At 37.3% G+C, this 27,928-nt stretch overlaps 1 protein-coding gene across 3 annotated transcripts in view; it reads left to right on the forward strand.

Moving 5' to 3' along the window:
* The first annotated feature begins 214 nt into the window (after positions 1-214).
* Positions 215-27,928, forward strand: part of WDR47 (WD repeat domain 47) — a 51,401-nt gene continuing 23,687 nt past the window's right edge. For 2 of the 3 annotated variants that reach the window (XM_061186230.1, XM_061186232.1), the window contains exons 1-5: positions 215-482; positions 16,953-17,119; positions 19,625-19,708; positions 23,355-23,439; positions 24,982-25,784. In XM_061186230.1, coding sequence (XP_061042213.1) covers positions 16,962-17,119; positions 19,625-19,708; positions 23,355-23,439; positions 24,982-25,784 — 1,130 coding nt within the window. In that variant the 5' untranslated portion in view covers positions 215-482; positions 16,953-16,961. Of the gene's footprint in view, positions 483-16,952; positions 17,120-18,382; positions 18,620-19,624; positions 19,709-23,354; positions 23,440-24,981; positions 25,785-27,928 lie in introns of those variants that run through there. The other variant, XM_061186231.1, reaches the window with a different exon arrangement.

A 27,928-nucleotide genomic window follows, 5' to 3' on the forward strand; every position in this document is an offset into this window, starting at 1 on the left:
ACGCAGTCGCCGCGCCGGCTTTTCCTTCGAGTCCAGCTGGTCCTTGGAGCCCTAGCGGGGAGCCGGTCCAGCAGACCAGTCCCCACCGTGCCCCGGGCTGGCGCCCGCCCAGCCGACTTTCCCTTCGACTCAGGCACCTGCCTGGCCGCCCCACTCGGCGGGGTCCTGAGGCGCCTCGGGGGAGCGCGGCGATTGGCTGCGGCTCGGGGCTGGTGCTCGGCTGCAGCGCCGCTTGACAACCGCAGTGTGTAAGAGGCTGAGCGGACGGTCGCCGGTCCGGGAGGGGGAGACGGGAGGAAGGACAGACTGAAGAGCTGATGGATTGACGCGCGGGCGGCTGGAGGCAGGACTGACGCCGAGCCCAGACCGCCGCCCTCACACTCCCTTTCCAGCCCAGAGCCAGCTGCTTGGGGGCCCCGTCCTCCGGCCTCCGCGCCGCTTTCTCCTCCACGGTTTCTCCGGGCTCGTCCCGGAGCCCTCAGGTGAGCGACTTCGGGAGGCGGAGGCGGGGTCGGGCCGCGCTGCACACCTCGGGTTGCCATGGTCACCCGTCACCGCCTGTCACCACTTGACAGGCCTGCGACCGTGGCGACCCCCAAGGGCGGCGTTCGCGGCCCCGGAGAAGGGTCTTGGGTAGGCTTGGGTGCTGACTGGGTGGCGACTGGGGTCGTGGGTGAGGCCCCGGCGCCGACGGATGGGGGCCAGGCCCCGACGGGAAGCCGCCGCTCCTGAACCACACCTTTCTCTCGCTGCCAACCCGGCTCCGGGGGCCGAGCGACGGCCCTCGCCCTGGCACCGCCCGCCCCTGAGCAGTAAGCCAGCGCAGGGTTGGTGCCCACCTCGCTGCTGCTGCGGGGCGGGAGGGCGGCTGACTGCACTGATTCTTCCTTCCTCGCCCCTCTGCCGAGCCCGAGCGACAGCCGAGGGACGCGCTCGCGTCCCTTTCTGGGCACGCCTTGGCCGGGAGGAGGGGAGAGTGCTGCGGGGCTGGGGCAGCCCCGCGGGGGCCGGGTTTGGCCTTTCTGACGTCAGTGGTCAGTGGCAGCAGGGCTTTGGGGGTCTGGGCGGGGTCGGGGAGGGGGGCAGCGACTAGATTTGGAACTCGGGTTGGACCGGTGTCCCGGGGGCGTCTGCGTAGGAGACACGGGAACGGGAGCTTGTAGAACTCTTAGGGTTAAGCCGCTTTCTTATGTTGGGGAGAAAGAGATTGGGGCTGCAGCTCTGGGGCGAGGCCTTGAGCGAAAGGGGCGGGGGCAGGCAGGGGCGGCCTTTGACCAGCATTTGATTTTTTTCTTTTCTGTACCCAGAGGTGCTGTCAGTAACCACGCATGGTATCTGAGCAGAGCATTTTTGGCAACTTGGTTCTCTCTGCATAATGAAGGGAGAAGTCTTTGTTCCACCCACATTCATAGGTTGTGATCCTAACACTTATTTCCCTCCCTTTGCTGCGGACTTCTTAGAATGCTTCAAGAAGTTAATGGCACAGAGATTAACATGTAGGCTTTAATATGCTATAAACCTTTACTTCATAGTAAATCCAAGTAGAATTTTTTTTGTCTCTAGTGTTGGCACGTGTTGCCTTGAAATTTTACTAGAAAGGAGAAACGCCTAAGAGCCCATTTTCCTTTATATGACATATTCTTTGGTCTCGTTTAGGAGGAAAATGTAATGAACAGTTTTATCTTAGGTTTCAGTGGGTAGATTGCTTCCACACAGGAAAGAAAAATTTTAGTGACCAACCAATTAAGCCATAACAGTATATTGTTAGGGGAAAACACACACACACAAACACTTGAATTTGATGCCATTATGGATATGTAATTTTTTTGTGAAGGAATTTTAACCTGTTTTCTTCCCACCCTCCTAGTTCCTAATTCTTGTCTTTTTCTTTTCTTTTTTTTTTTTAAAGCCAGTACTAGGAATGTATCATAAGAGAGCAGGGGTACTATCTTATGTTCCTAGTTACATAATTGTGTTCAGCCTCTTTTTCTGTTTGTGAAATCGAGTTTATCAGTTAGTTACTTACTAAATAGTGTGTGATATGCTTTGATATATGCTGCAAAATAAGTATGAAAAGATGCAGTTTTCCTCAGTAGCTCAGTAAGCTGGAAATCAGATTTCTAGGATTTAAGTTTCCCTTTGCTACTGATTGCAGTCTTGGAAGAGCTACTTACCCTACTATTGACTTAATTTCCAGATGATAGTACTTGCTATTGTATTAGTCTGGGAATGAGCTCTGAAGTTGAACAAAATAAAGTATTTGAAAGCACTTTGGAAAAAAATTTAAGGCATCTGTTGATTACCTTTTAACAGAATGGCGCATTGACATGGCTAATTAAAATTTTCTGCATGATCTATTTAGCATTTCTAGGTCCAGGACCTTATTTCTTACAGTGGCCTTAAAAGGGCTCATGGAAACTATTAAGATGCGTCTTTACTCCTTGGCAGAGGTTCTTTGTTACTGTGGTGACATGGAGAAAAGGGTGTTTCCTCCCTATATGTGGGTCAGGATTGCTTTCCTGCTTTCAGTAGGGTGTTCTCATATTTTAGAAAATAAGGCTATGGCCAATAACTCTTACTTGAGTTTCATTTGGTGTTAAATAATCCTCAGTGTGCATCATTGGTTCTTGAATAAACAAGAAATAGCTTACTTTATCCCCCCTGGCCTTTGCTTTTCAAATAGGAGTATTAGCGATAAGCTGCAATGTGCCAAGAGATAAATCTGTTGTCACAGAACATGGCACACACTAATGGAGTTGTCATCAATTTCACTTGAAGAGTTGGATAAAAAATAGTGTTTTTATATTAAACAGAAGATATATGGAGAATGTAATATTCACACTAATTTCTAGGTAAAATTCAAAGACTTCAAAGAAATTTTATGCTTATGGGCTCTGTGGGGATGGGTTCAGTTTCTTCTGTCCTTATGGAGAAAAGTTTAAGAAGCATTGCCTTAGACTTACTCAGCTAATAAATGACAAATCACTACATAGGACAGGAAATAAGTTGAATTCCGTTTTCTAAAACTTTGACATTAGCCTCAAGATTACTTGAATCCTAACTATCCTCTCTTTGTTTTCACCCCTGTATATGTTAGAATGTTATAGTGGAAAGGTCACAGGATTTTAGACCCGGTCATCCCATTCTTGCTTCTGCACTTTTTGCAGTGTGACCTTAGACAAGTAACTAACGTCTCAGAGTATTAGTGTAATCATCTGTAAAATGAAACTGGAGAGTTGCGAGTGTTATATAGGTGATGGATGGGAGTATTTAGCACAGGATCTGACATAGTGGATGCACAATAAATGTTGGTACCTTTTCCCTTCCCATCTCTGCATGTTAGGATATTAACAATCCTTCAGACCCATTCTTAGCAAGATAGCTCAGAACTTCCATGGCATTTTATTTGTAATTTTTTATGATACTCTTTAGTTTATATTTTATGTATATTATTTTTATACAAAAGACTTTAATCCAGGTCTTCAGGTTATAAATCCAGTGCTGACCCATGTCTGAGAATACTTTTTTTTTTTGCCATTTAATTTTGAGACCATTACATTGAATAGCCAAAGCTTACCTATTTCAGCTGATTTTTCTTCCTTTTTATTTTGAGTTTGTTTTTGTTTGTGTAAAAAGATACCTTACAAAACACCACACCCTCCCTTAGAAGCCCTTGTTTTGTGTTTTATCTTCTTGTTCACCATAGTAACTCAATCATTGTATCCCAGGGATGCAGCATCGTGCCAGCACATAATAGACACAAGTATTTTTAAATGAATACTTAGTTCAAACGTGTTACCACAAGTAGGAGTCTCTCCATGTGGCATCTTTAACATAATTGATCTAATCAGGATTCCCAGTGTTTCAAAATTACACCTAAAATTTTTTTAAAAAACAAGGTAAACTTCTTCCAGAGTAAATTTTTATACTTTATCTGTAGCACAGTAGCTCTTCCATAGCATGTTATTAGCAACCCTAAGGACAATGCCCTTACCTTATGAGTTCTAAAGGGGATAAATTTATATTGCACCAATCACATGCTTGCCACTCTACTAGGAGGTTGATCTCATTTCACAAGTCAACACTCTATTTTATAGAGAAACAGTACTACATGAAAAAGGACATAAAATTTTTATACTATCTATAGTTGATATATTTGATTTAAATAATGAATTCTGTGAAACGAATGAGTTTCTATGATTAAGTGCCATGTTTTGTGACTTTTGTTGATCTATTGAAAAAGAAAATGGAACTTACATAAAATCTTTGAGAAAGCTTTATAGAACTCAGCTAAAATTGGTGCCTTAATGTCCATTTTGGTTTAACTTTTTTTCCTGTTTATTTATTTATCTATTTTCTTCCAGTTTTATTGAGATACCATTGACATATAGCACTGGATAAGTTTAAGGTGTACAGCATAATAATTTGACTTACATACATTATGAAATAATTATCACAACAAGTTTAGTAAACATCCATCATCTCATATAGATACAAAATTTAAAAAATAGAAAAAAATATTTTCCCTTGTGATGAGAACTCTTAGGATTTACTCTCAACAACTTTCCTGTATAATATACAGCAGTGTTAATTATTTTTATCATGTAGTGCATTACATTCCTAGTACTTGTTTATCTTATAACTGGAAGTTTGTACCTTTTGACAGCCTTCATCCAGTTCTCCCTTCCCCTGCTCCTTACCTCTGGTAACCACAAATCTGGTCTCTTTTTTCTATGAGTTTGTTTGTTTGTTTTTGAAGTATAATTGAAGTATAATTATTGAAGACTGTGTTAGTTCCTGTTATATAACATAGTGATTTGATATTTCTATACATTTCAAAATGATCACCATGATAAGTCTAGTTACAATATGTCACACTACAAAGATACTACATAGTTATTGACTATATTCCCCACACTATACATTTTATACCCATGACTCATTTATTTCAGAACTGGAAATTTACCTCTTAATTTCCCTTACCTATTTCTTTTCTCCCCCAACACCCTTCCCCTCTGGCAACCACCTGTTTGTTCTCTATGTATAACTGTTTCTGTTTTTTAGATTCCACATATAAGTGAAATCATACAGTATTTACCTCTCTCTGTCTGACTTATTTCACTTAGCATAATATCCTGTAGGTCCATCCATGACAAGACTTCATTCTTTTTTATGGCTGAGTAATATTCCATTGTGCATATATATATGTGTGTGTGTGTGTATAAAAAAATATATATATATATACACACACACACACACACACACAGAGCACATCTTCTTTCTCAGTTCATCTACTGATGGGCACTTAGGTTGCTTCCATATCTTGGCTTTTGTAAATAATGCTGCAGTGAACATAGGGGTGCGTATATCTTTTCTGATTAATGTCTTCGTTTTCTTCAGATAAATATCCAGGAGTGGAATTACTGGGTCCTATGGTAGTTCTATTTTTAATTTTTTGAGGAATCTCTGTACTGTTTTCCATAGTGGCTGCACCAATTTACATTCTCACCTACAGTCCACGAGGGTTCCGTGTTCTCCACATCCTCACCAGCATTTGTTATTTGTTGTCTTTTTCAATAATAGCCATTCTGACATGTGTGAGGTAATATCTCATTGTGGTTTTGATTTGTATTTCCCTGATGATTAGTGATGTTGAACATCTTTTCATGTGCCTGTTGGCCATCTGTATGTCTTTGGAAAAATGTCTGTTCAGATTCTCTGCCCATTTTTTAATCAGGAATCAGGTTGTTTGTTTTTTGATGTTGAGATGTATGAATTCTTTGCATATTTTGGATATTAACACCTTACTGTATATATTGTTTGCAAATTTTTGTAAATTTTGCTTTTTTGTTGTTTACATTATTTTGAGAGCTTGGAAATAGAATTGGGTTGGTCTTCTTTCCAACTTTAGGAAAAGCTTTTGGAATGAAATTCTGGGAAGTGCAAAAAACAGTATCTCACAACTAGATGATGTAAAGCAACTTTAGGTGTCTAGGTGTGTTCACTGTATAGTACCCACATAATGGGAATTGTTAATTTCACTGTGTACAGTTGTTGACCAGACCATACCTGGAGTATTGTGTTCTATTTCAGATGCTTTAAAGAGAGAGATTAACAAATGTTCAGAGGAGAATGACTAGAATTGTAGGGGATCTGGAAGGTATGTGAAGAATGGTTGAAGGAAGTAGGGAAACAGACCTGATGATTGTCAGATTCAAATGTATAAAAGTTTTTAACGTAACAGATTTTTATTATGCTGACCCAAAGACATACCTAGATGAAAGTAGATTTTAATTCAATATTGGAAAACAAAACAAAATGCCTTTTTATACTTGAGAAAAAATTAAAGGAATTCTGTATTATCTATTGCTGTGTAACAAATTACCCCAAAACTAAGTGGCTTAAAATAGCAAATATTTATCTCACTGTTTCTGAGGGTCCCAACATCCCAGCTGGGAGCCTCTGATTTTAGGTCTCTCTTGAGGTTGCAGTCAAGTTTTTTACAGGGGCTGTGGTCTCACCTGAAAACTCGACTTGGGGATGATCTCCTTCCAAGCTCAGTGACCTGGACCTCTGTTCCTTGTTGGACTGAGGGCTTCCACTCTTCATAGGCTGTTGACTGAAGGCTTCCCTCAGTTCTTTGTTACTTGGACCTTTCCACAAGGTTGCCTCATGACATGGCAGCTGGCTTCCCCCAGAGTGAGCAGTCTGAGAGAGGGCACATGCCTGCCCTCAGGATGGATGCTACCATCTCTTTATAAATCTTGGAAATGACATCCCAGCACTTCCACTCTGCACTTGGGTACAAGTGAGTCAGTAAATCCAGTCCACACTCAAGGGCCAGGGACTACAAAAGGATGTAAAAACACTAGTAGTCTTATTGGTGACCGCCTTAGAGACTGTCTTCCATAGGTGCCTTGGGGGGTATAGAAATTTTCTGTTATTGGAGGCATTTATGTAGAGGTTGGCAGACCATCTCTCAGAGTTAAGTGTTCAGATATTCTGTACTAAATTAGAGAGTGGACAGAGGTACCTTCCAACTCAATTCTATGATAAGTTTATAAATGCTAAGGAAGTAGAAAAGCTAAGGATGGAAAACTTTAATGCGTAATTATATAGTATGTACTCTGTTGTACTTCTTTCTATAGTTAATACTTGTATAATTTGTGTTATTTTTAGTACGTTTTCAAGTTTTTGTGACTCTTGGTTCAGTACATTTTCTTATGTTTCTGAATGTACCGCTATATAATAAATATAGTCCTATACTTACCGACAAACCATTTTTTATGTAGTTCAGTTTTGAAGCATACTCAAATATCTTAAGTTCTACTTTTCTCGTTGAAAACAAAAAAGTGTGGGAGTAAAAAAAGAACATAAAGGATAATTTTAATCTATTTTACAAAGCACTGTTTTGGTACCTTGGCTTTAGGTGTGACAGAAAACTATACTAGAGATTTCATCATATAATGAAAGGTTAAATTGTGTTCTTAGATAAAGCATACCTTTTACCACAGATAAGGTAAAAACACACAAATAAGCAAATAAATAAAGAATACTATATGAATTTATATGAATATTTACTTTGATCTTAGTTGATGTAGCATTAATTTGTGATTAGAGTCTAAAATTAAAATTTTTGGTACAAATATTAATCTTAAAACAATTCTACATTTCTTATTTACATGTGTTTTTATAGGTTGAAATTTTTCTTAATAAACATTTGAATGTTTACCATAAGCTGCTGTGATAATTTAAGGAATAAACTATTTAAAACTCCTTTGGGACTTCCCTGGTGGCACAGTGGTTAAGAATCCACCTGCCAATGCAGGGGACAAGAGTTCGAGCCCTGGTCAGGGAAGATCCCACATGCCATGGAGCAACTGGGCCTGTGCACCACAACTACTGAGCCTGCAGTCTAGAGCCCGCGAGCCACAACTCCTGAAGCCCGCATGCCTAGAGCCCGTGCTCCGCAACCAGAGAAGCCACCGCAATGAGAAACCCGCGCACCACAACAAAGAGTAGCCCCCACTCGCCGCAACTAGAGAAAGACCACGCGCAACAACGAAGACCCAATGCAGCTAATAAATAAATAAATAAATAAATAAATAAAAGAACATCCTTTATCTTAAAAAAAAAAATTAAGTGTGGTTTATCAAGTAGGGTTAGGAAGTATATTTTGTTGGACCTGGAGAGATCTTTTAAAATAAAAAATAATCTTTAATTTCATTTTAGTTTCTGACACTGTTGAGCTAATAATTTTGTCTCTCTAGCTAAAAGGGTATGTTTAAAAGTCTGGTTAGATTGTTATTAATGTAGACTTCTAGCTTGTTTACCCACCCTATTAACATTGTTTAATAGAAAAATAATATGAAGAATCATAGAACTATGGACCTCTGTTGGAATAATTTTTATATATTATTTCAGTACAATGAAGGTTTTTCATTTTAGCATATTTAGATGACTCTATCCATTTTATGTTTTTCCTTGTTTTTGTAAAGTATTGATGCCCTTCCCTTTCTTGGGAATCAGTGTGATACAGTAGGAAGAGCTTTAGAATCTGGTCAACTTATGGTTCCAATCTTGTTCTAGGGTTTTAACCTTTGTCTACTGTATTTTCTTCCTTCCTTCCTTCCTTCTGTCCCTTCCTATTTCTATCTCTCTGTCTCTCTTTGCCTCTCCTCTATGTCTGTTATTTCTTTTACTCTTTCACAGTCAGAAATTCTAATTTTCATTGTTACAAAGCTTAGGATATGAATTGGGGAGGAGGAGGCAATTTCTTGCCTGTCTATCAAGATAAGACAGCCCAGATGTTTAAGGAACTAATGAAAAATTGATCTAAAAGTTAATCTAAATATATATATTTTTTCCTCCTCTTTGCCCCTTTGTTTTGTTACACAATTAAATAGGTTCCCTCAGGTACTTTTAAGAGATTTCCTGGATGGTGTTGACAGGGATGTTGATATCAGGATTTATGTCCTGACACACTTCTGAAAGAAGTATTCAGCTGCTAGTGAGATGTTCAGCCTTAATATAAATACTAGGCTAATTTCTTAACCTTACAAAGCTTAGTATCTTCATCTGTAAAATGGGGATGAAATTGCCAATCTTGTAAGATTGTTATAAAGATCAATTAAACAATATACGTAAAGATCCTAGAATAGTTTTTGTACCCAATAGTTTTTGCATTGTAAATGTAGCAGTTAATCCTATCTTTGGGATTCTATTCTACCTGGTACCTTGATATAGAAGAGAACTTTTGAGATGTAATTCTATAATTTTTTTTCATTTTCACATTTTTTTCTGTGTAAAATTAAAAATTCTATTTATATAAGAAATGTATGTATAAATGTACAAGTAATGCATGAATATATATTGGTTGTAAACCATTCAGGTAATACAGATGATAACGAGTAAAAAAACTCCCTTCAACCCCTTTCCCTTCCTAGTTTCCTGCCCTCTATCCAATCTCATTCCTCTCTTCAGAGGTAACCACTCTGAACAGTTTGATATGTATCCCTCCAGTCCTCTCTTTGTCATTTATTTAGACACAGAGATATTATGCCCTCCCTTTTAAAAAAGATAAATAGGCCTATTTATATTCATCCATTCAGCAAATATTTATTGATAGCTGTATTGTTCTGTGATGTGCCTTTTTATTGCTAAGGTACAGTAGATCTACATCACTGCATTAGTATTCTATGGTATGAATTTACCATAATTTAACAATTCTCCTATTGATGAGAGCTCAGTTTATTTCTAGTTTTTGTCTATTACGAGCAAATCTTAAGGAACATCTTTGTATATGTATCTTTGTATATATTTCCAAGTATTTTTGCAGAATAGGTTCCTAGAAATAGAATTGGAATCGGTGAGTCAAAGAGTATATGCATTTAAAATTTTCATAGATGAAAATTTCATGCTGTCAAATTCTCTTTCAAAAAGTCTGTCCCAGGACTTCGCTGTTGGCACAGTGGTTAAGAATCTGCCTGCCAGTGCAGGGGACATGGGTTTAATCCCTGGTCTGGGGAGATCCCACATGCTGCCAAGCAACTAAGCCCGTGTGCCACAACTACTGAGCCTGTGCTCTAGAGCCTGCGAGCCATAACTGCTGAGCCTGCATGCCCCAACTGCTGAGCCCACGTGCTGCAACTACTGAAGTCTGTGTGCCTAGAGCCTGTGCTCTGCAATAAGAGAAGCCACCGCGATGAGAAGCCTGCGCACCACAATGAAGAGTAGCCCCCGCTCGCCGCATCTAGAGAAAGCCTGTGTGCAGCAACAAAGACCCAACTCAGGCAAAAAAAAAAAAAAAGTCTGTCCCAATTTATATTCTTAACACAGCATATGAAGGGGCATTTACACTCTTGCCAACACTATATATTATCAGGTCTTTTTAATTTTTCCATAAATGGCATCTTTAATATTACTAGTGAAGTTGAACATCTTCTCATAAATTCTTTGGTTATTTGTAGTTCTGTGAATTGTCTGGATTTTTTGCTTATTGTTCAACTGGAATTTTGGGGGAGATACTGATTTGAAGATGCTATCTTTATGTTCTAGGTGGTAATCACTTAGCTGTTTATATGTATTGTATTTGGTCCTTGTTTGACCCTTGTCTTTTAACTTTATGGCAACTTCTGTTAAATGGAAGATTTACATTTTACATTTTTAGTGCCAAATTTAGCAATTTTTACATTTTTCTGTTTTTTTAAAAAATAAATTTATTTATTTATTTTTATTTTTGGCTGTTTTGGGTCTTTGTTGCTGCGCACGGGCTTTGTCTATTTGCCGCGAGCGGGGGCTACTCTTCGTTGTGGTGCACAGGCTTATCATTGTGGTGGCTTCTCTCGTTGTGGAGCGCAGGCTCTAGGCCCGCCGGCTCTGTAGTTGTGGCGCATGGGCTTAGTTGCTCCGCGGCATGTGGGATCTTCCCGGACCAGGGCTCGAACCTGTTTGTTTCCCCTGCATTGGCAGGTGGATTCTTAACCACTGCGCCACCAGGGAAGTCCACCTTTTCTGGTTTTTATGTGACTCAATTACACAGCCTGTGTCTGCCTGTCTTGTACATTTTTAGTACTTTAGTAATTAAATATGTTTTTAAAATACTTGTGGGTTCGAATATGCAAATAATTCAAATACTTTAATCTCATAAAGAAAGATTGAAATAATATTTGAATCCGATCTGAGAAGAGGTCTCAGGTTATAAAAGAAATACAAATCACTCTGAAATGTTATTGCTTCATTATATACATAATGAATACATTATATTCATTATATTTCTAGTTCTTTCCAGTTTTTTGCAATTGGAAATTCATTACTTATGTTTCATGTATAGTATTTCAATTTTTTTGAATAGGTAATAATTGTACATGGTACAAAATTGACAAGGTACAAAAGGGTATATAGTGAAAAGTCTTCCATTTCTATTCTTTATTATCCAGTTTTCCCTCTTGGAGACAACCATTTTTATCAATTTCTTGTGTCTTTTTCCAGAGATATTTTATGTATATACACAACATATTGTTTATGTTAATTGATTCTTTTCTTTCTATAGCTATATAAAGCTGCACCTGCTTTAAACATAATTTGTTCTTCACACCAAAAATCATTCACAGTTCCAGAAGGTAAATTAAAATAATTGATGAATAGAGAACAGCTGTCAGCAGTAAGAAGGGACACACACTGCATCCATGTTAGCTGATTAGCAGATGTGACAGAGCCTTGCAGTTAGAAGGGCTTTTCTTTTGTTTGTTTACTTAAATGATCTAAAACAAATCTATTTTCTTTCTTCTTATTAAACTGACCTAAGGATCAGAGACTTCTGATTATTCCAGACTTGCTATTTCCCCCTAAGAATATATGCTTCCTGTTACTGAAATGTGAGTTAAAACAAATTATAAAAGTTGAAGGGAAATCATAGAAATTAGCCAAACTAACCCTCTTATTTTATGTATGAAGAAATTGAGGCCCATAGAAATTGTGACTTGCAATGTCACATTTATATTCCTGAAGGGCCAGACATTTACAATTAAATGATCTGGCAGCAACATAAATTTTTGGAATGCTATTTTATTAAAGAGATAGCTAGCAAGTTTTTTCTCACTCTTTTTTTTTTCTTTTTTTAAGGAAAAAGTACCATAGTCTTATGTTGCAGTTTGATATTTTATGAAAAAGCTTCATAGTGCTTCATTTCCTTATCTGCATTTTTGCCTGTAAACTGGAATGGTAAAGTACTATTGTTCAGCGTTAGGCACTCTGTAATTCTTGGAAGGTTAAAGAAAGTGGTGTTTATTGTTTAGGATAGAGATGGGGATTAATGGAGCCTTTTTATGCACTTTTTTCTTGACTATAAAATATTTAGTGGCTGTGCCTTAATTCCCTTAATCTTATGCTTCTGAATCGTTCTCAGCCTTATGCTTCTGAATCATTCTTAGCCTTGTGCATTTTTCTTCCTTTCTAATCTGTATTATAAGTAAGTAGAAGAAGAACCTCATTGCAAAGGAACATTTAAATATCTATTTATATTTGGCTAGAAAGCTACCACTGATATATTTTTCATGAAACTTTTTCCGTATCTATGTATGGAAATATACATAGAAGTCAATATATTTCTATTACCATTCTTTTTTTTCTTATCTGTTAACATTTTACCTTTAATCTTAGATTCTAAAAATAATTTTATTTCTTGCCCTCTAATACATTCTTCTAATCTTGATTCACTAAGATAGTAATCAGCAGGAGTCCATATAGAGACGCCATCTGGAATTTAGTTTCTGTAGGTGTTAATTGTATATTAGTACTAAAATACTAACCACTTTCCAGCTGGTTTCCAGATATATTTATTTTTAAAGAAAACTCTTGTTTCCTTACCTCACTTAGTCCAGATATTGAATATAAGTAAACATTTATTTCTTAAAGGAAAATTCATAGCGTTCATGTTTCTGTGATTTTTTTTTCTACAGTAAATCTATCATTTCATATGGAAATACTGAAACACTCTGATTCCTCCTCCCCCATTTTGTTTTCTGTTTTCAGTGGAATACACTTTATTGTTTGTCCTATATAAATTGTGCCTGATGAGTAATTGTTCACATGTACCATGGGCTGGCAGGTCTACCTAAGATGTTATCAAGGCTGATTTTGGCTAAATAGTCAGATTAAAGGGCCAGAGCTTTATCCTTTTGAATGGCTTTTTTTTTTTTTTTTTGGCTGCATCACGTGGCTTGTGGGATCTTAGTTCCCTGACCAGGGATCGAACCCATGCCTTCGGCAGTGAAAGCACAGTGTCCTAACCACTGGACTGCCAGGGAATTCCCTTGAATAGCTTTTAGAACAGTTGCAAACAAAAGCATCTACTCTGTACTTTTTTAGAGACATTTCTTCATTGATTTTTTTGCTTCTTAAGTTAATAAGTGTTAATTTATGAACACTTATTATATACTGTACATCTCATTAAAAAATAATTTTAGTGGTTCCTAAGCTAGTTAAATCTTACTGATTTGTAGTCCCCCTGAGGGGAGGGGAAGAGGCATTTATTATTGAATTCTACTCTTCTGAATTAGCAAAACATTCTAGCTTTGTAGTGATTAATAGTTTAAGGAGATTAAAGAATGTTCATGAATCATGCTTTTATGTTATGTTTAAAAATATATACATATCTAATTTCTAAATTACATAGCTAGGATTTTGGGAGCCTCTACAAATGTTTCAGTAACACAGGGTGGGTTAGAAAAGAATAATTCTAAGATATAGTCATTATGTTATGTGTCTATGTTTTATGTTGTATCCAGCAACAGTAAAGTTGATAAGAGTTAAAATTCTGGGTTGGGTGATTAAAATATCATACTTTTCTACTGGGAATTCTACAGTATAGAATTAAAACTTATCTTCTTAAATGAATTTTTTAAAACCCTGAATAATTCTAGGGTAATTAAGATACATTTTTTGTATCTATTCAAAATCTAGATATAAAGTCAGTGTAAAATATGTATCTGTAAGAATATACTACTTATTTTTCTCTTAGGCTTTATTGATCAGAAATGATGGCAGCATGAAACTTGTGGGACTATTGCCATAGATTCGTAGTAACTCCAGAGTTACTTAGTATTAGACTGAATGTTGAATAATTTGAGGCCTATAAAATGTTTAATATCATTGGATGTATTGAACATTAGAAAGTTATAGTCTCAGTTCTGTATTAAGTTGTGATTGGTATATGGTGATTTAGGTGAAGAGCCCTCTAAGATTCGAGGGGAGTTTACAATTATTTTTTCTGAGAGTTAAATTAGCAAAAGCCATTCTTTTCTAGTAAGAATTATCTGAAGATTTGGGGAATGCTCGAATTGCTAATCTCAGAGACACAGTTCTGAAATATGATCAGAATTTATTGAATGGAATGGAAATATCATTAATTTTATTGTACAAAGTCTTTTGGACAAAGTCTATGAACAGAAGGGTGGTCAGCTCAGAAGATAGCAAAGGGAAACCCAAAGCATGAGGAATTGGGTGGCTGGCCTGTTGGGGGAGAGAGATTTGTGAGTTGTCTGTTTCCTGAGGTAGGCATGTCCTTATTATGGAGATGGATGTATGAGATTAGCTTAGTCTGATGTCATTAAATATTTGAATCATAATTATTTTTCCATGCTCTGCCCCTTGTTTACTCTATCACTTCCACCTAAGAGAGAAAATGTATTCATCTGATGAACATTCTAGTCTGCTAGATGTTTGTACTTCTCATTATGAAGAAATATATTGTCAAAATAGTAGACAAAAAATAAACCCATGTGCATACATGCATATGTTTATGTTTCTGTGAATTTGGTTAAAGATAGGTCCTGTGAGAAGATAATTGGTCCTGTGAGAAAGATACGCTTACAGTCTGTTTCATCTGATGAGGTTTGTTTGCAGCTAGTCCGCTTAGCTTGGTAGTCATTTGTACTGCTCTGAGCGTGAACATTTGAAAACTGCAACAACTTAGGCCATTTAACTTGTGTGGCCTCATCTTTAAAATGAGAATGTTGATCTAATGATCTTCAGAATTCCTCCTAGTTCTAATTCTTGATGAATTAACCTGTGTGCTCAATTGTATCACTGCAGACTTACAGGTGAGAGAAGGGATTTGAGAGAGCTGAAATATCACTGATGTTTAGGTTGGTAGTACCAATATGACTTAAAGTTGCACATTTTAACCAACCTTGTTTTGTTTGTTTCCAAAGTATAGGGTACAACATTTTACGTGTTGCTGCTACACTCTGTAAGTTTCTTAAGGACAGAGCCAGTGTGTCCTGACTATGGGACAGTGTCTATCACAGAGAAAAGACAATAAGTGCTTATTGAATGAGTGTATAGGGCATAGCTAAACATGGTTTGGTTATTAGTGACTTTTTAAAATATTCTTTATTATGGCAAATTTTAAACATATGTAGGAGTAGAGAAAATAATATTGTCTTAGTTCATTTGGGGTGCTATAACAATACCATAGACTAGGTGGTTTATTTATAGCAGAAATGTATTGCTCACAGTTCTGCAATAGATGCTGGAAGTCTGAGATAAGGGTGCTAGCATAGTTCCGTTCTGGTGAGAGCCCTCTTCCCGGTTGCAGACTGCTGAGTTCACATTTTATCCTCACAGACAGGGTTGAACTAGCTTTCTGGGGTCTCTTTTATTTTTTATGATTATATTATTTTCTTTCTTTCTTTTTTTTTTTTTTAGTAAGAGCGCAAGGGCCGCGAGCGGTCGGTAACCCCGGCCCACCCCCCGCGCCGAGGGTGGCGAAGGACCCGGCCGCGGCCGCGTTCGGCGGCACGCGCGTGCCGCCGCCGCCGCCGCTCCAGCCCCCACGGCCACCCGGGAAAGGGGCCCAAGGGGCCGTCCTGCGACGTCCCCCGCCTCTCGGTCCGCACCCGCCTCCCCTTTTCCCCGTCCCAGCCCGTGGGCGAGGCCCACGGCGGGGTGGGGAGGAGGCGCGGCGCGCCGAGGCCGGGGGGCGCCGCGAGGGGCGCCCCATTCCCTCTCGCCCCCTTTTTCCTCCGGCGGGGCTGGCACCTCCCCCGACCGACCGGGACGGGCGGTCCGGGAACATGCGCGCCGAGACCCGCCGCCGCTCCCATCGCGCGGATGGTGGGCAGCCGTCGAGGGTGGGCCGAGGACGCCGCCCGCGGGGTGCTGTGTGGGGGAGTCCGGAGAGCGAGGGAGGGAGGAAGGAAGAAACGGACGCCGAGCACCCCTGGGCCCCGCCGCCGCCACTGCGGCGGCGGCGGGAGCGACAAACCCTTGTGTCGAGGGCTGACTTTCAATAGATCGCAGCGTATGATTATTATTAAAAAAATTTTCTTTATTTGGCCAAGCCGCGCGGAATGTGGGATCTTAGTTCCCCGACCCAGGGATCGAACCTGTGCCCCCTGCAGTGGAAGCACAGCGTCTTAACCACTGGACTGCTAGGGAAGTCCCTGTGGTCTCTTTTGTACGGGCACTAATCCCAATCATGAGGGCTCTGCCCTCATTACCTAATCACCTCCCAAAGCCCCCACCTCCTAATACCATCACTTTAGGGGTTAGGATTTCAACGTAGGAATTTTGGGAGGACACCAACATTTAGACCATAGCAAATATAATGAACCTCCATTTACTCATTATCCTACTTTAATGGTCGTGATTATTGTTTTGTCTTTACTTCCTCCCACATGCTTCTTCTTGTATTATTTTGAAGCAAATCAGAAACTTCATATCAATCTGTAATTCCAGTGTGTATCTCTCAAAGATAAGGACTTAAAATCATAGCCATTCCTATATCAAACCTTAAAGAATGACTTGGTTTTGACAAATATTACATTAGTTTCACTTAGAATAACTGTATTAAATATTTCCAAGAAACTTGTTATGTGTAGTTTCCAGATAGTTAATAATGGTTAGAAATAATAGAACTAATTTTTGTTTTTGTTTTGTTTAATATTTAGGTTATCAACATGACGGCTGAAGAAACAGTGAATGTAAAAGAGGTTGAAATCATTAAGCTAATTTTAGACTTCTTGAATTCAAAGAAGCTTCACATTAGTATGTTGGCCCTTGAGAAGGAAAGTGGAGTCATAAATGGCCTATTTTCAGATGATATGCTTTTCCTGAGGTATGATTTCATTAGCACTGTGAGGTTTGTAGCTCATTCCAAGAAATGTTAAGTATTAATAATAGGTACAGTATAGATAGACCTTTGTAATCATGAAAAGACAAAGTATAGTTTTTTAAATGTTTATTTTTATAAAGAACATTTACAAAACAACGTTTTCTGTAGAATGTTTTCAGGAGTAAGATCCAGAGATTCATTAAAAAGAGTCACAACTCTATTGTGTTTGTGGCATCATCATAAAAGATATTTGATTAAGAAATCAGAGACTCTGTAAAGTTAAAAAAAATATTTCTGAAATACCTTTTTTTATGCTATAGAAGTAAAACATACTCGTTATATAAACATATTCTTTGTAGAAAATATAGAAAAATAAAGAAGAAAAATCAGCCCACCATCCACACATACTACTGATAATTTTCTGTGCATATTGAAAAAAAACCAATTTTGTCACATTTAGAATTTTGTATCCTGCTTTATCCATTAACATTATAGGAATTCTCTATGTGATTACAAATTTATGCTTTGAAAATTTTCGATTTACTTAATTTCCTAATGATTCCCCTATTTTTAGACAATTAAATTGTTTGCAATTTTTCTTAAATACATGCTCTACTGAGCATCTTTCATACATGTGACTATTTCTGTATCTTGAATTATTTCCTTAAAACAAGATTCTTGGAAGTGGAATTACAGAGCAAAAGGGAGTTAACATGTTTGCCAAAATGGAAAGCTAAATATATCCTTCCTTGAATTGGATGGAAAAAGAAAAACCCAGATTTCCAGGCAGAAATGTATTCTGTGCTTATGTGATACCAAATGTCCTTGATAAGGAGTACAGATTCTTGGATATGTAGCATTTTGTGACTAGGAAAGCCTTAAGAAATGAAATGTTTCTAACTCATGAAGAAGGAACTTTTTAAAAAGCTTTATTATATTAGGAGAGTTTATTTAAACTCATTGCACTTCCCTGTATTTGATATTATGAATGTCATTCAGCCCCAGGGAGCTTAGTCAACGATATAGTCAGGAACCAGTACTGAGGCAGTATTCTTTGGGCTCTGTCATTGCTACTTCTGGAATTTAGCAGTGGCTCTCAGATATCCCCCTGCAGAAATCTGATGGTTTGTTATGAAGTTTTACTGGTCTTAGGTGAAATTACAGGATAGTAAGTTTTTCATTAAACTAAATGTATTCATCTTAAAGGGCTGCTGGCCTTTGAAATTGTGTCCTTCCTACTTTTGAGATATTAAAATGTCCCTTTAGGGCTTCCCTGGTGGCGCAGTGGTTAAGAATCCGCCTGCCAATGCAGGGGACACGGGTTCCAGCCCTGGTCCGGGAAGATCCCACATGCCGCAGAGCAACTAAGCCCGTGTGCCACAACTACTGAGCCTGCACTCCAGAGCCCGTGAGCCACAACTCCTGAAGCCCGTGCGCTTAGAGCCCGTGCTCTGCAACAAGAGAAGCCACCGCAATGAGAAGCCTGCGCACCGCAACAAAAGAGTAGGCCCTGCTCACCGTAACTAGAGAAAGCCTGTGCACAGCAACAAAGACACAATGCAGCCAAAAATCAATAAATAAAATAAATAAATTTTAAAAAAACCTTTAAAAAACAAAATAAAATAAAATGTCCCTTTATAAAATGATTATGATACATATTGTGATTGCTTTTTATTAATATTCATTCTTTGTGGAATCAAAAGTTGGCAATCCTATGTAGATCTTCCTGCCTATTTTTAAATTTTCTGCTGTAAAAAAGCATAGATAGGGAAATTACTTTTATAAAAGAAGAACAGTAATCTGAATGCCTTGTAACTTTTAGAAGTTCTCGTAGACTACTTAAGTAGGATGAAATATGATATTATTCATTACTATTTTCATTCTCAGAATATAAACTCTAGTGTTAAATGCCTCAAAGATGTTGAATTCACAGTTTAGAGCAGGGTTTTCAACCTCAGTACTGTTAACATTTTGGGCCAGATGGTTCTTTGTTGTGAGTGTGGGGGTTTTCCTGTGCATTGTAGGGTGTTTAGCAGCACTTCTGACCTATACCCTGAAGATGCCAGTCGCACCCTAGTTGTGACAACCAAAAATGTCCCCAGACAGTGCCAGATTTCTCCAGGGGTCAAAACTGCACCCAGTTGAGAACCAATGACTTAGTGAGACTGGAACATACCAACACACTGGCCCCTAAAAAATACAGAATAACTTTAAACTATAAGATTAGTGGGGAAATAAAGAAACTTTTAGACTTAGTTCAATGTTTTTACATAGGTAAAAAAAACATATTTTAGAATGAGGAGTGGGTGCAGATTCACAAATTCTTCTCAAATGGTATATGTTGTTACAAATAAGTTGTGAAGAAGTTTATTATAGTGGTTGAGAAACCAAGTAAAATGTTATTCTCAATACCTGCTTTGTGAAGTTCTAATGCTATCTTGTCATCTCTTCTGCTTTTAATTAGTGTAACACAAATTTGATAGCATGTGTGGATTTTTCTTTATATAGGCAGCTAATCCTTGATGGTCAATGGGATGAAGTTCTTCAGTTCATTCAGCCTCTAGAATGTATGGAAAAATTTGACAAAAAAAGGTAAGATTTCACCTGAAATTTTTAGTGTCTTATCATTGGTAGAAGTTGAGCAAAACAAAACAATAAACAAAAATTTAAAAACAAGACTTTTAGCTTTCCTAGCAAATAGTACACTCAATCCCATTGAGTTGGAGCACTTCTCGAGGACAGCTTGCATGTACTTCAATTAGTTGAACATTTGATATATAAACCCCTTAGTCAACAGTGTGTATATATAAAACATCACAAGGGCCATGTCTGAAGCAGTTGTTTCTTCATGATAGTACAAAGAATTTAAAGATGTCATTCCATTGTTTCCTGGCCTCCATTATTTCTGACAAACAGTTATCCTTAATTCTCTTGTATGTAATGTTTCTTTCTTTCTTTTTTTTCTTCTTCTACTGGCTGCCTTCAAGATTTTCTCCTTGTCATTGGTTTTCAGCAGTTTGATTTTGATGTGCCTAAGTGATTTATTTGTATTTTTTCCTGCTTGGGGTTTGCTGAGTTTTTTGGATCTATAAGTTTATGTCTTTCATCAAGTTTGGGAAGTTTTTGGCAGTTATATCTTCAAAAATTTTTTCTGCCCCTTTTTCTTCTTCTAAGTATACCATATTAGACAGATTGATATTGTTCCACAGTTTTGAGGCTTTGTTCCTTTTTTAAAAAAACATTTTTTCTGTGTATTCTTCAGTCTGGATTATTTCTGTTGATTTACCTGCCATGTTTATTGACACTTTCTTCGGTTATTAGCAATCTGCTCATAAACAATGAATTTTTCATTTCAGATATTGTACTTTTTGGTTGCAGAATTTACTTTTATTTATAATTTTTCTCTGAGATATTCCTATCTGTTTGTTCATTGTGACTGTACTTCCCAATAAGCCCTTGAACATATTTTTAGTAACTGCTTGTTCACTAATAGTCCTTATTTGCTAATTCCAACTTTTAGGTTATATCAGGCTCAGTTTCTATTGATTGCGTTTTCTCTTAACTATGAGTCACTCTTTTTTCACGTCTAGTCATTTTTTAATGTATTTTGCACATTGGGATTCATTGTTGAAACTCTGGATTTCTGTTATCTTCCTTTGGAAGGTATTGATTTTTATTCATGCAGGGAGTTTACTTTGTTGTACTTCAGAGTGCAAACTCTGTCCCTCACCTATTGGACACCAGATGAAATCTCTGCTCAGTTATTTAGCTTTCAATCTGTTGCTTTCCCTGGACTCTTTGGAGTCTCCCTTGCATCTTCAGTTTTAGGGATGACCAAGGATTTAGGCACAGTTTATACAGTAGATTTTGGTGTATTTTTCATTGTGGTTTCCTCTTTTTTTGGATCCTCCTACCCTGCCCACCACTTTTCAGCTGTTCTGGCAGCTGAACTTCTCAAAAGCCTGACTTCTCCAAAGCCTGTAAAACTGCAGCTTTCTGCCTGAGTTCTAGCTCACACTGTGTGGACTGGGGATTGCCCTCAGCTGGAAGGCCTTATACCCTTCAGTCTCACCCCCTAAAGTTCCCTTTTTCAAGGATTGACTTCCCTCTAGTTATGCCAGTTTTTTTTTTTTCTTCAGTGCTTTCAAATATTTTTTGTATTTAATCTAGGGTTTAATTGTTATTTGCAGAAAGGTTAGCCAGATATAAGTTACTCCACCATTATCAGAAGTGGAACCTCATATTAGTTTCTGATTCTCCGTAAACCATGCTATTTGATACCTCTTTGCTTTTATACATTCTTCATTTATCTGGGATACTGTTTCTTACATCATCTCCTGCCTTTACATAGCACATTCTTGATCATCTTCCAAGAGTCAGTTCTTGTAAGACCCTCACTATTTCTGGTAGACCTGGTTTCATACTCCTTTGAAATCTTGCTGAATCCTATACATATTTCATGCAATTTATTAGATGACCCTCTTCTTTTTTTAAAAAAATTGAAGTACAGTTGATTTATAATATTGTGTTAGTTTCAGGTATACAGCATATTGTTTCAGTATTTTTTCAGATTATATTCCATTATAGGTTGTTACAAGATATTGGGTATAATTCTCTGTGCTATACAGTTAATCCTTGTTGCTTACCTATTTTATGTATAGTAGTTTGCCTTTGTTAATCTCATACCCCTAACTTATCCCTCCCCACCCCCTCATTTTGGTAACCACAAGTTTGTTTTCTGTGTCTGTGAGTCTGTTTCTGTTTTGTATATATATTCATTTGTATTACTTTTTAGATTCTACATATAAGTGTTATCATATAGTATTTGTCTTTCTTTGTCTGACTTATTTCAGTAAACACAATATTCTCTAGGTTCATCCATGTTTTTGCAGATGGCAATATTTCATTCTTTTTCTGCTTCCTTGTGTGACTTTTAAAAAAATTTTTATTGAAGTATAGTTGATTTACAATGTTGTGTTAGTTTCAGGTGTACAGCAAAGTGATTCCGTTATACATATATCCACTCTTTTTTAGATTATTTTCCCATATAGGCCATTACAGAGTATTGAGTAGAGTTCCCTGTGCTATACAGTAGGTCTTTATTAGTTATTTATTTTATATAGAGTAGTGTGTATATGTCAATCCCAATCTCCCAATTTATCCCTCCTCCCCTTCCCCCCTGTTAACCATAAGTTTGTTTTCCACATCTGTAACTCTATTTCTATTTTGTAAATAAGTTCATTTGTACCATTTTTTTAGATTCCACATATAAGCGATATCATATGATATTTGTCCTTTTCTGTCTGACTTACTTCACTCAGTATGACAATCTCTAAGTCCATCCATGTTGCTGCAAATGGCATTATTTTGTTCTTTTTTATGGCTGAGTAATAGTTCATTGTGTGTATGTGTGTACACGTGCACGCACGCACCACAGCTTCTTAATCCGATCATCTGTTGATGGGTACTTGGGTTGCTTCCATTAGCTGACCCTCTTCCTGAAGGCAGGGATTTTGTTTTATTGGACACATATTTGCTGTTACAACAGTGGTTGAAAGAATGACTGTGAAGTTCATTATTATTTTCTTTCAGCCCTTAGAAACACTTTTCTTTAAAGTGCATAAGGCATTCAACATTTTTTGATTCATAGAGAAGTCAGGTAGACACTCCCTTCCCCTCTCTGAAAAATCCCTTTTAAAAAGTTTTAAGTCTACAGTTATCTTACGGTTTTTTAGCAATGTTGTTCATTCCTTCCTATCCTTTCAGCTCTATTTTTATTAGACCTTCCTCATGTTTGAAAAAAAAAGAGGACATATTTTGGGAAATAAAATATTTGGACTATAAAGGATTTTGATTTCATATTAGGTGACATTTGACATCTTCCATAAAAACTTGATTGCTTAGAATTAATATTGCAAATAGAAATCCTTCCTTTGAGTATTAAATTGTGATTACTTGCTACTGAAATTATTTTAATTATGGCTTCAATTTGATCAGCTTTGTAAAATAATTAAAGAATTTTCTGAAAGCAGAGGTACTTACAGTAACTTATAAGTACATTTGATTTATGTGACATTGGGAAATTAATTTTTTAAAGTCTTTTTTTAAAGAAATAATTAGTCCTATAAGAAAAACTTGGCCTGTTTTGCTTTAGGAACTTGAGTTTCATTTCTAGTCTTCGACATTGCTATAATTCAGATTTTAATCATTTTAATGTTTCATATATTATTTTTCACAGGTTTCGTTACATTATCCTGAAGCAGAAGTTTTTAGAAGCTTTATGTGTTAACAATGCAATGTCAGCAGAAGATGAGCCCCAGCATGTAAGATTTTTATTCCTAAAGGTTTGCGCCACAGTCTTGTTTCAGTCATAAGTATTCTATTCACTAAAACAAAAGATTAGTATCATGAGTTTTCAAAGTTTTTATGAGCGGGGGTGGGGCAAGATCTGCTCTTTTGCAGATGTAGTACTTTCAGTCTGTAGTGCTTCTGAATTTGTTCTGTGATTTAGGCAAAGATGATAAATGAGTGGCTATCTGGTTGGAGAGTGTGTGCTCCCCTCTTGTTTAAGGTGATATAGATAGCAAAAGATGTTTGACTTGATGACGCTACATCATTGCTTCTTTTCTTATCCCAGAAGTGGATCATGTTTACTTCCTCTTTCTGTCTTTTCAGTACTTTCTTTCAGCTTGTAGAATCTTAGTTCCCTGACCAGGGATTGAACCCGGGCCCTCAGCAGTGAAAGCACAGAGCCCTAACCACTGGACCGCCAGGGAATTCCCCAAAGGTGTTTTTTTAATACAATGTGTATTTTTAATAACAATTTAGATTTAATGATATTAAATTCTTTTTGATTAGAGAGATACTTTTAAAGTTTTAATATTAGTATTGTTGTATCCAAAACCAAAGAAACTTTTATTAAGTGCCAGTAAGTAATCATTGAAATAATAGAGAAATGTTTGCAGATAATGATGTTTAAAAGTGGAAAGAAGGACTTCCCTGGTAGTCCAGTGGTTAAGACTCCATGCTTCCACTGCAAGGGGCATGGGTTTGATCCCTGGTCGGGGAACTAAGATTCTGCGTGCTGCATGGTGTGGCCAAAAAAAAGAAAAAAGTGGAAAGAACACTGGAATATTAGTCAATAAGAATTTTTATTCTGTCTTCGTCACTAACCAACTGAATTACTTAGGTTAAATCTGCACCCTAACTTTTCCCACAGGTAAGATATAGAAGCTGTGCTATGCAAGCTCTAAGGTTCCTTACATCATCAAAAGCTTATGATCCTAAGATAATATTCACTATACAAATTATTGTAATTTGTTTTTCAGCTAAGCTTCCTTTTGTTCTGTCTCTGCACTGTTTTTGTAGAAATGAACTGTAGGTGTTCCCTTTCTTGATTTGCTTTCTTTCCCCACACACATTTGTCCTAAGGTAAGTTTGAGAATGGCTCTTTTGCTTTTTGAGTAAGCTGGAGTGATAGCAAGCTATAATAAATAATTGAATTTTGGCATGCTTCAGTTTCATTGCTAGAAAACTTTATTATCCTTACTCTTAAAAAATTATACATTTGAAAATGATAGTATAAGTCTGAATTACAACACTTTTTTTATAGGTAAAAGTTTAATGTGCTAATAACCAAATTTTAAAATCTTTATTTTAGGAGGAAAAAACATTTTGGTTCCTGACTTGAAAGTTGTTAAATAGCTCACAATTATATGAGTATTCTGTGACATGAGTTTATCCTTTTGCAATTGAACAGTTTGTGAAAGTTCGTAAAGTGTCTTTATATTTGAATAAAATACTCTCATTGTTTTCATATCTCATAGCATCTCTCTTTATAGCAATCACTTATGTTTTTCTTACAGCTGGAATTTACCATGCAAGAAGCTGTGCAATGTTTACATGCCCTAGAAGAGTACTGTCCTTCTAAAGATGATTACAGCAAGCTCTGTTTGCTTTTGACTTTGCCTCGTCTGACCAATCATGCTGAATTTAAGGACTGGAATCCCAGCACTGCACGAGTTCACTGTTTTGAAGAGGCTTGTGTCATGGTTGCAGAATTCATCCCTGCTGATAGGAAGCTAAGTGAGGCTGGTTTTAAAGCAAGTAACAATCGTTTATTTCAGCTTGTAATGAAGGGCCTACTTTATGAATGCTGTGTAGAATTTTGTCAAAGTAAAGCAACTGGAGAAGAAATTACAGAAAGTGAAGTACTACTTGGCATCGACCTCTTATGTGGTAATGGTTGTGATGATTTGGATCTGAGTTTATTGTCATGGCTTCAGAATCTCCCATCTTCGGTCTTCTCTTGTGCTTTTGAACAGAAAATGCTTAATATTCATGTTGACAAACTTCTGAAACCCACAAAAGCTGCATATGCTGATCTTTTGACTCCTCTTATCAGCAAACTTTCTCCCTATCCATCATCTCCAATGAGAAGGCCTCAATCAGCTGATGCCTATATGACCCGCTCTCTGAATCCTGCTTTAGATGGCCTCACTTGTGGACTAACCAGTCACGATAAGAGAATTTCAGACCTTGGGAACAAAACTTCTCCAATGTCACACTCCTTTGCTAACTTCCATTATCCAGGGGTACAAAACCTCAGTAGAAGTCTCATGCTTGAGAATACAGAATGTCACAGTATTTATGAAGAATCCCCTGAACGGTAAGTATTTGCTCATGAAAATTGGGAGATCTCCACAAGTGTGAGATAATCTAATTGGTGTGTGTGTGTGTGTGTGTGTGTGTGTGTTTTCTAAATGTTCAAGTCCATTTAGTTGAAAGTTAGTCTTTAAAACTTTATTTATAGGGTGTTTTAAAAATTTTGATAATTACAATTATCAGGGAAAACCTTTATTTTTATATCCCGTATTATCATTTTGTTGGTTATAAAGGCAGTACATGTGCATTGAAGAAATTTTGGAAAATATGGAAGGGTATCAATAAGAGAATTAAAATCCCACCCAATCTTGCACTTAGATGACCAACATTTTTCCTATGAATACATTTTTAAAAATTGAGAAGGTGCTATATATATTTTCATATAATTTGCTTTCTTCACTTGATAAATCATGACTTTTTCCCATATTTTTAAACATTTATTGAGGTCAGTGATTAATGATGTGTGCAGTATTCCATTGTATGACTGGATCATAATTTTACCTAGTTCCTTATTGTAGGAGAGTAGACTGTTTCCTGTAAATATTACTGTATTGAACATGTATATATAAAAATCTCTGATTATTTCCGCTTATCTTGTTTTAGTAATTCTTTATATACATACATGAGGAAATTAAGTATTAAAACTACCACTCAGTTTTTCCTTCAAACCTGGCTTGAAATAATAATTTCCTGATTAGCAGTTCTTTATTTCAAGGCTTAGGAAACTTCCTGCCTCCATTTTCCAGGAAACCCACTGGGGACACATCCTGGTTTCCTATACTCAGAGTTGATGCTATGAAGTATTACTATCGACTGCAATAAGTTCATTAAAAGCACAAAAACTAAACCTAAACCTTTTACTATTCATATAGGATAGTTGGAGGCATTCTTTATTGAAGAAGGAGCACTGGACTTGTAATTTCTGTTTCTAATTAAAACAGGAGGAGATCTTTAGTTAAGGGTTAAGGCACAAGAATTACAGGATAAATATTTATGGAAGCATTTTCTGTTAAGTTGCTGTGAGATTGTTGGGGTGGGTGGGTGTGATTTTCTTTAATGTTCTTTAAAGAGAGGAGAGGATTCTGGGATCAGTTAAGTGAGGGACTTCCCAAAGCCTAGGGTGACTTCCTAAGGCATCTTATTGCTCTGTATTTTATATTTGAAAGATAAAGATGATATCTAGTGATAAAAATGAATGAATATAATTTAATATAGGAGCATCCTATTATCTAAATCCTAAAGAAGTAGAGAATCTTGAGCCTTGGTAGAGACTATCTTAAAGTTTTCTTGGACTTTCTGATCCCCTTAGAGAAAATTCTCATTGTCTGGGATGCTGGGCTTCAATTCTGGGGGAACTGCTGATATTCTTCTGAGTACATGAGATGATAGGATCTTCTTGGTTGATATAATGAATAGCATGTTTTGAATTGTGCACCAGTGGGATTGCCTTTATAAAGAAAAAAGACACACAAAAATCCAGCCAAATTTGACTCTACACGTGCTATTCCCTATGTAAAGAAAGTACTATAAATTGAGGAATGACTGAATAAAGATGGAAAGAAGTGGAATATAAGTTATTAGACCATTATAGAATAAGCAGTGGGGTAAAACGTGACATGTCAAAAGGTAAGTAATATATGTGTTATTAGCTGAGCAGTAGTAATAACCCAGAAAACATCTGTCATGTCTCTGAAATTGGAAAACTTACGAGACAAAGCAGTGTAGAACAATGAATAGAACATGGTCTTTGGAGTTAGACTTGGGTTTGAACTGTAGCCTTGCCATTTTCTAGCTGTGTGATCTTGGGATGGTTACTTAATCTCTCTGAGCCTCAATGACCTCCTCTATAAAATAGAGTGTTGACTTGCAGAGTGGTAAGCATGTGCTTAGTGCTTAATAAATATAAATTTCCCCTGTTCAGGGTCCATACCCTTGGAAAGTACAATGTGTCAAAAGGGCTACTAATAACATACTATGGGAGAGCTATTGTGCTGTGGATAAAGTATAAAAATTTACTTTGGAAAAAAGCAGCCCCCAGAGCAGCCCCCAGAGCAGCCCCCGCTTGCCGCAACTAGAGAAAACCTCCGCGCAGCAACAAAGACTCAATGCAGCCAAAAATAAAATAAATTTTAAATAAATTTTAAATAA

The sequence above is a fragment of the Eubalaena glacialis genome, chromosome 3 (genome assembly GCF_028564815.1).
Source record: "Eubalaena glacialis isolate mEubGla1 chromosome 3, mEubGla1.1.hap2.+ XY, whole genome shotgun sequence".
NCBI lineage: Eukaryota > Metazoa > Chordata > Mammalia > Artiodactyla > Balaenidae > Eubalaena > Eubalaena glacialis.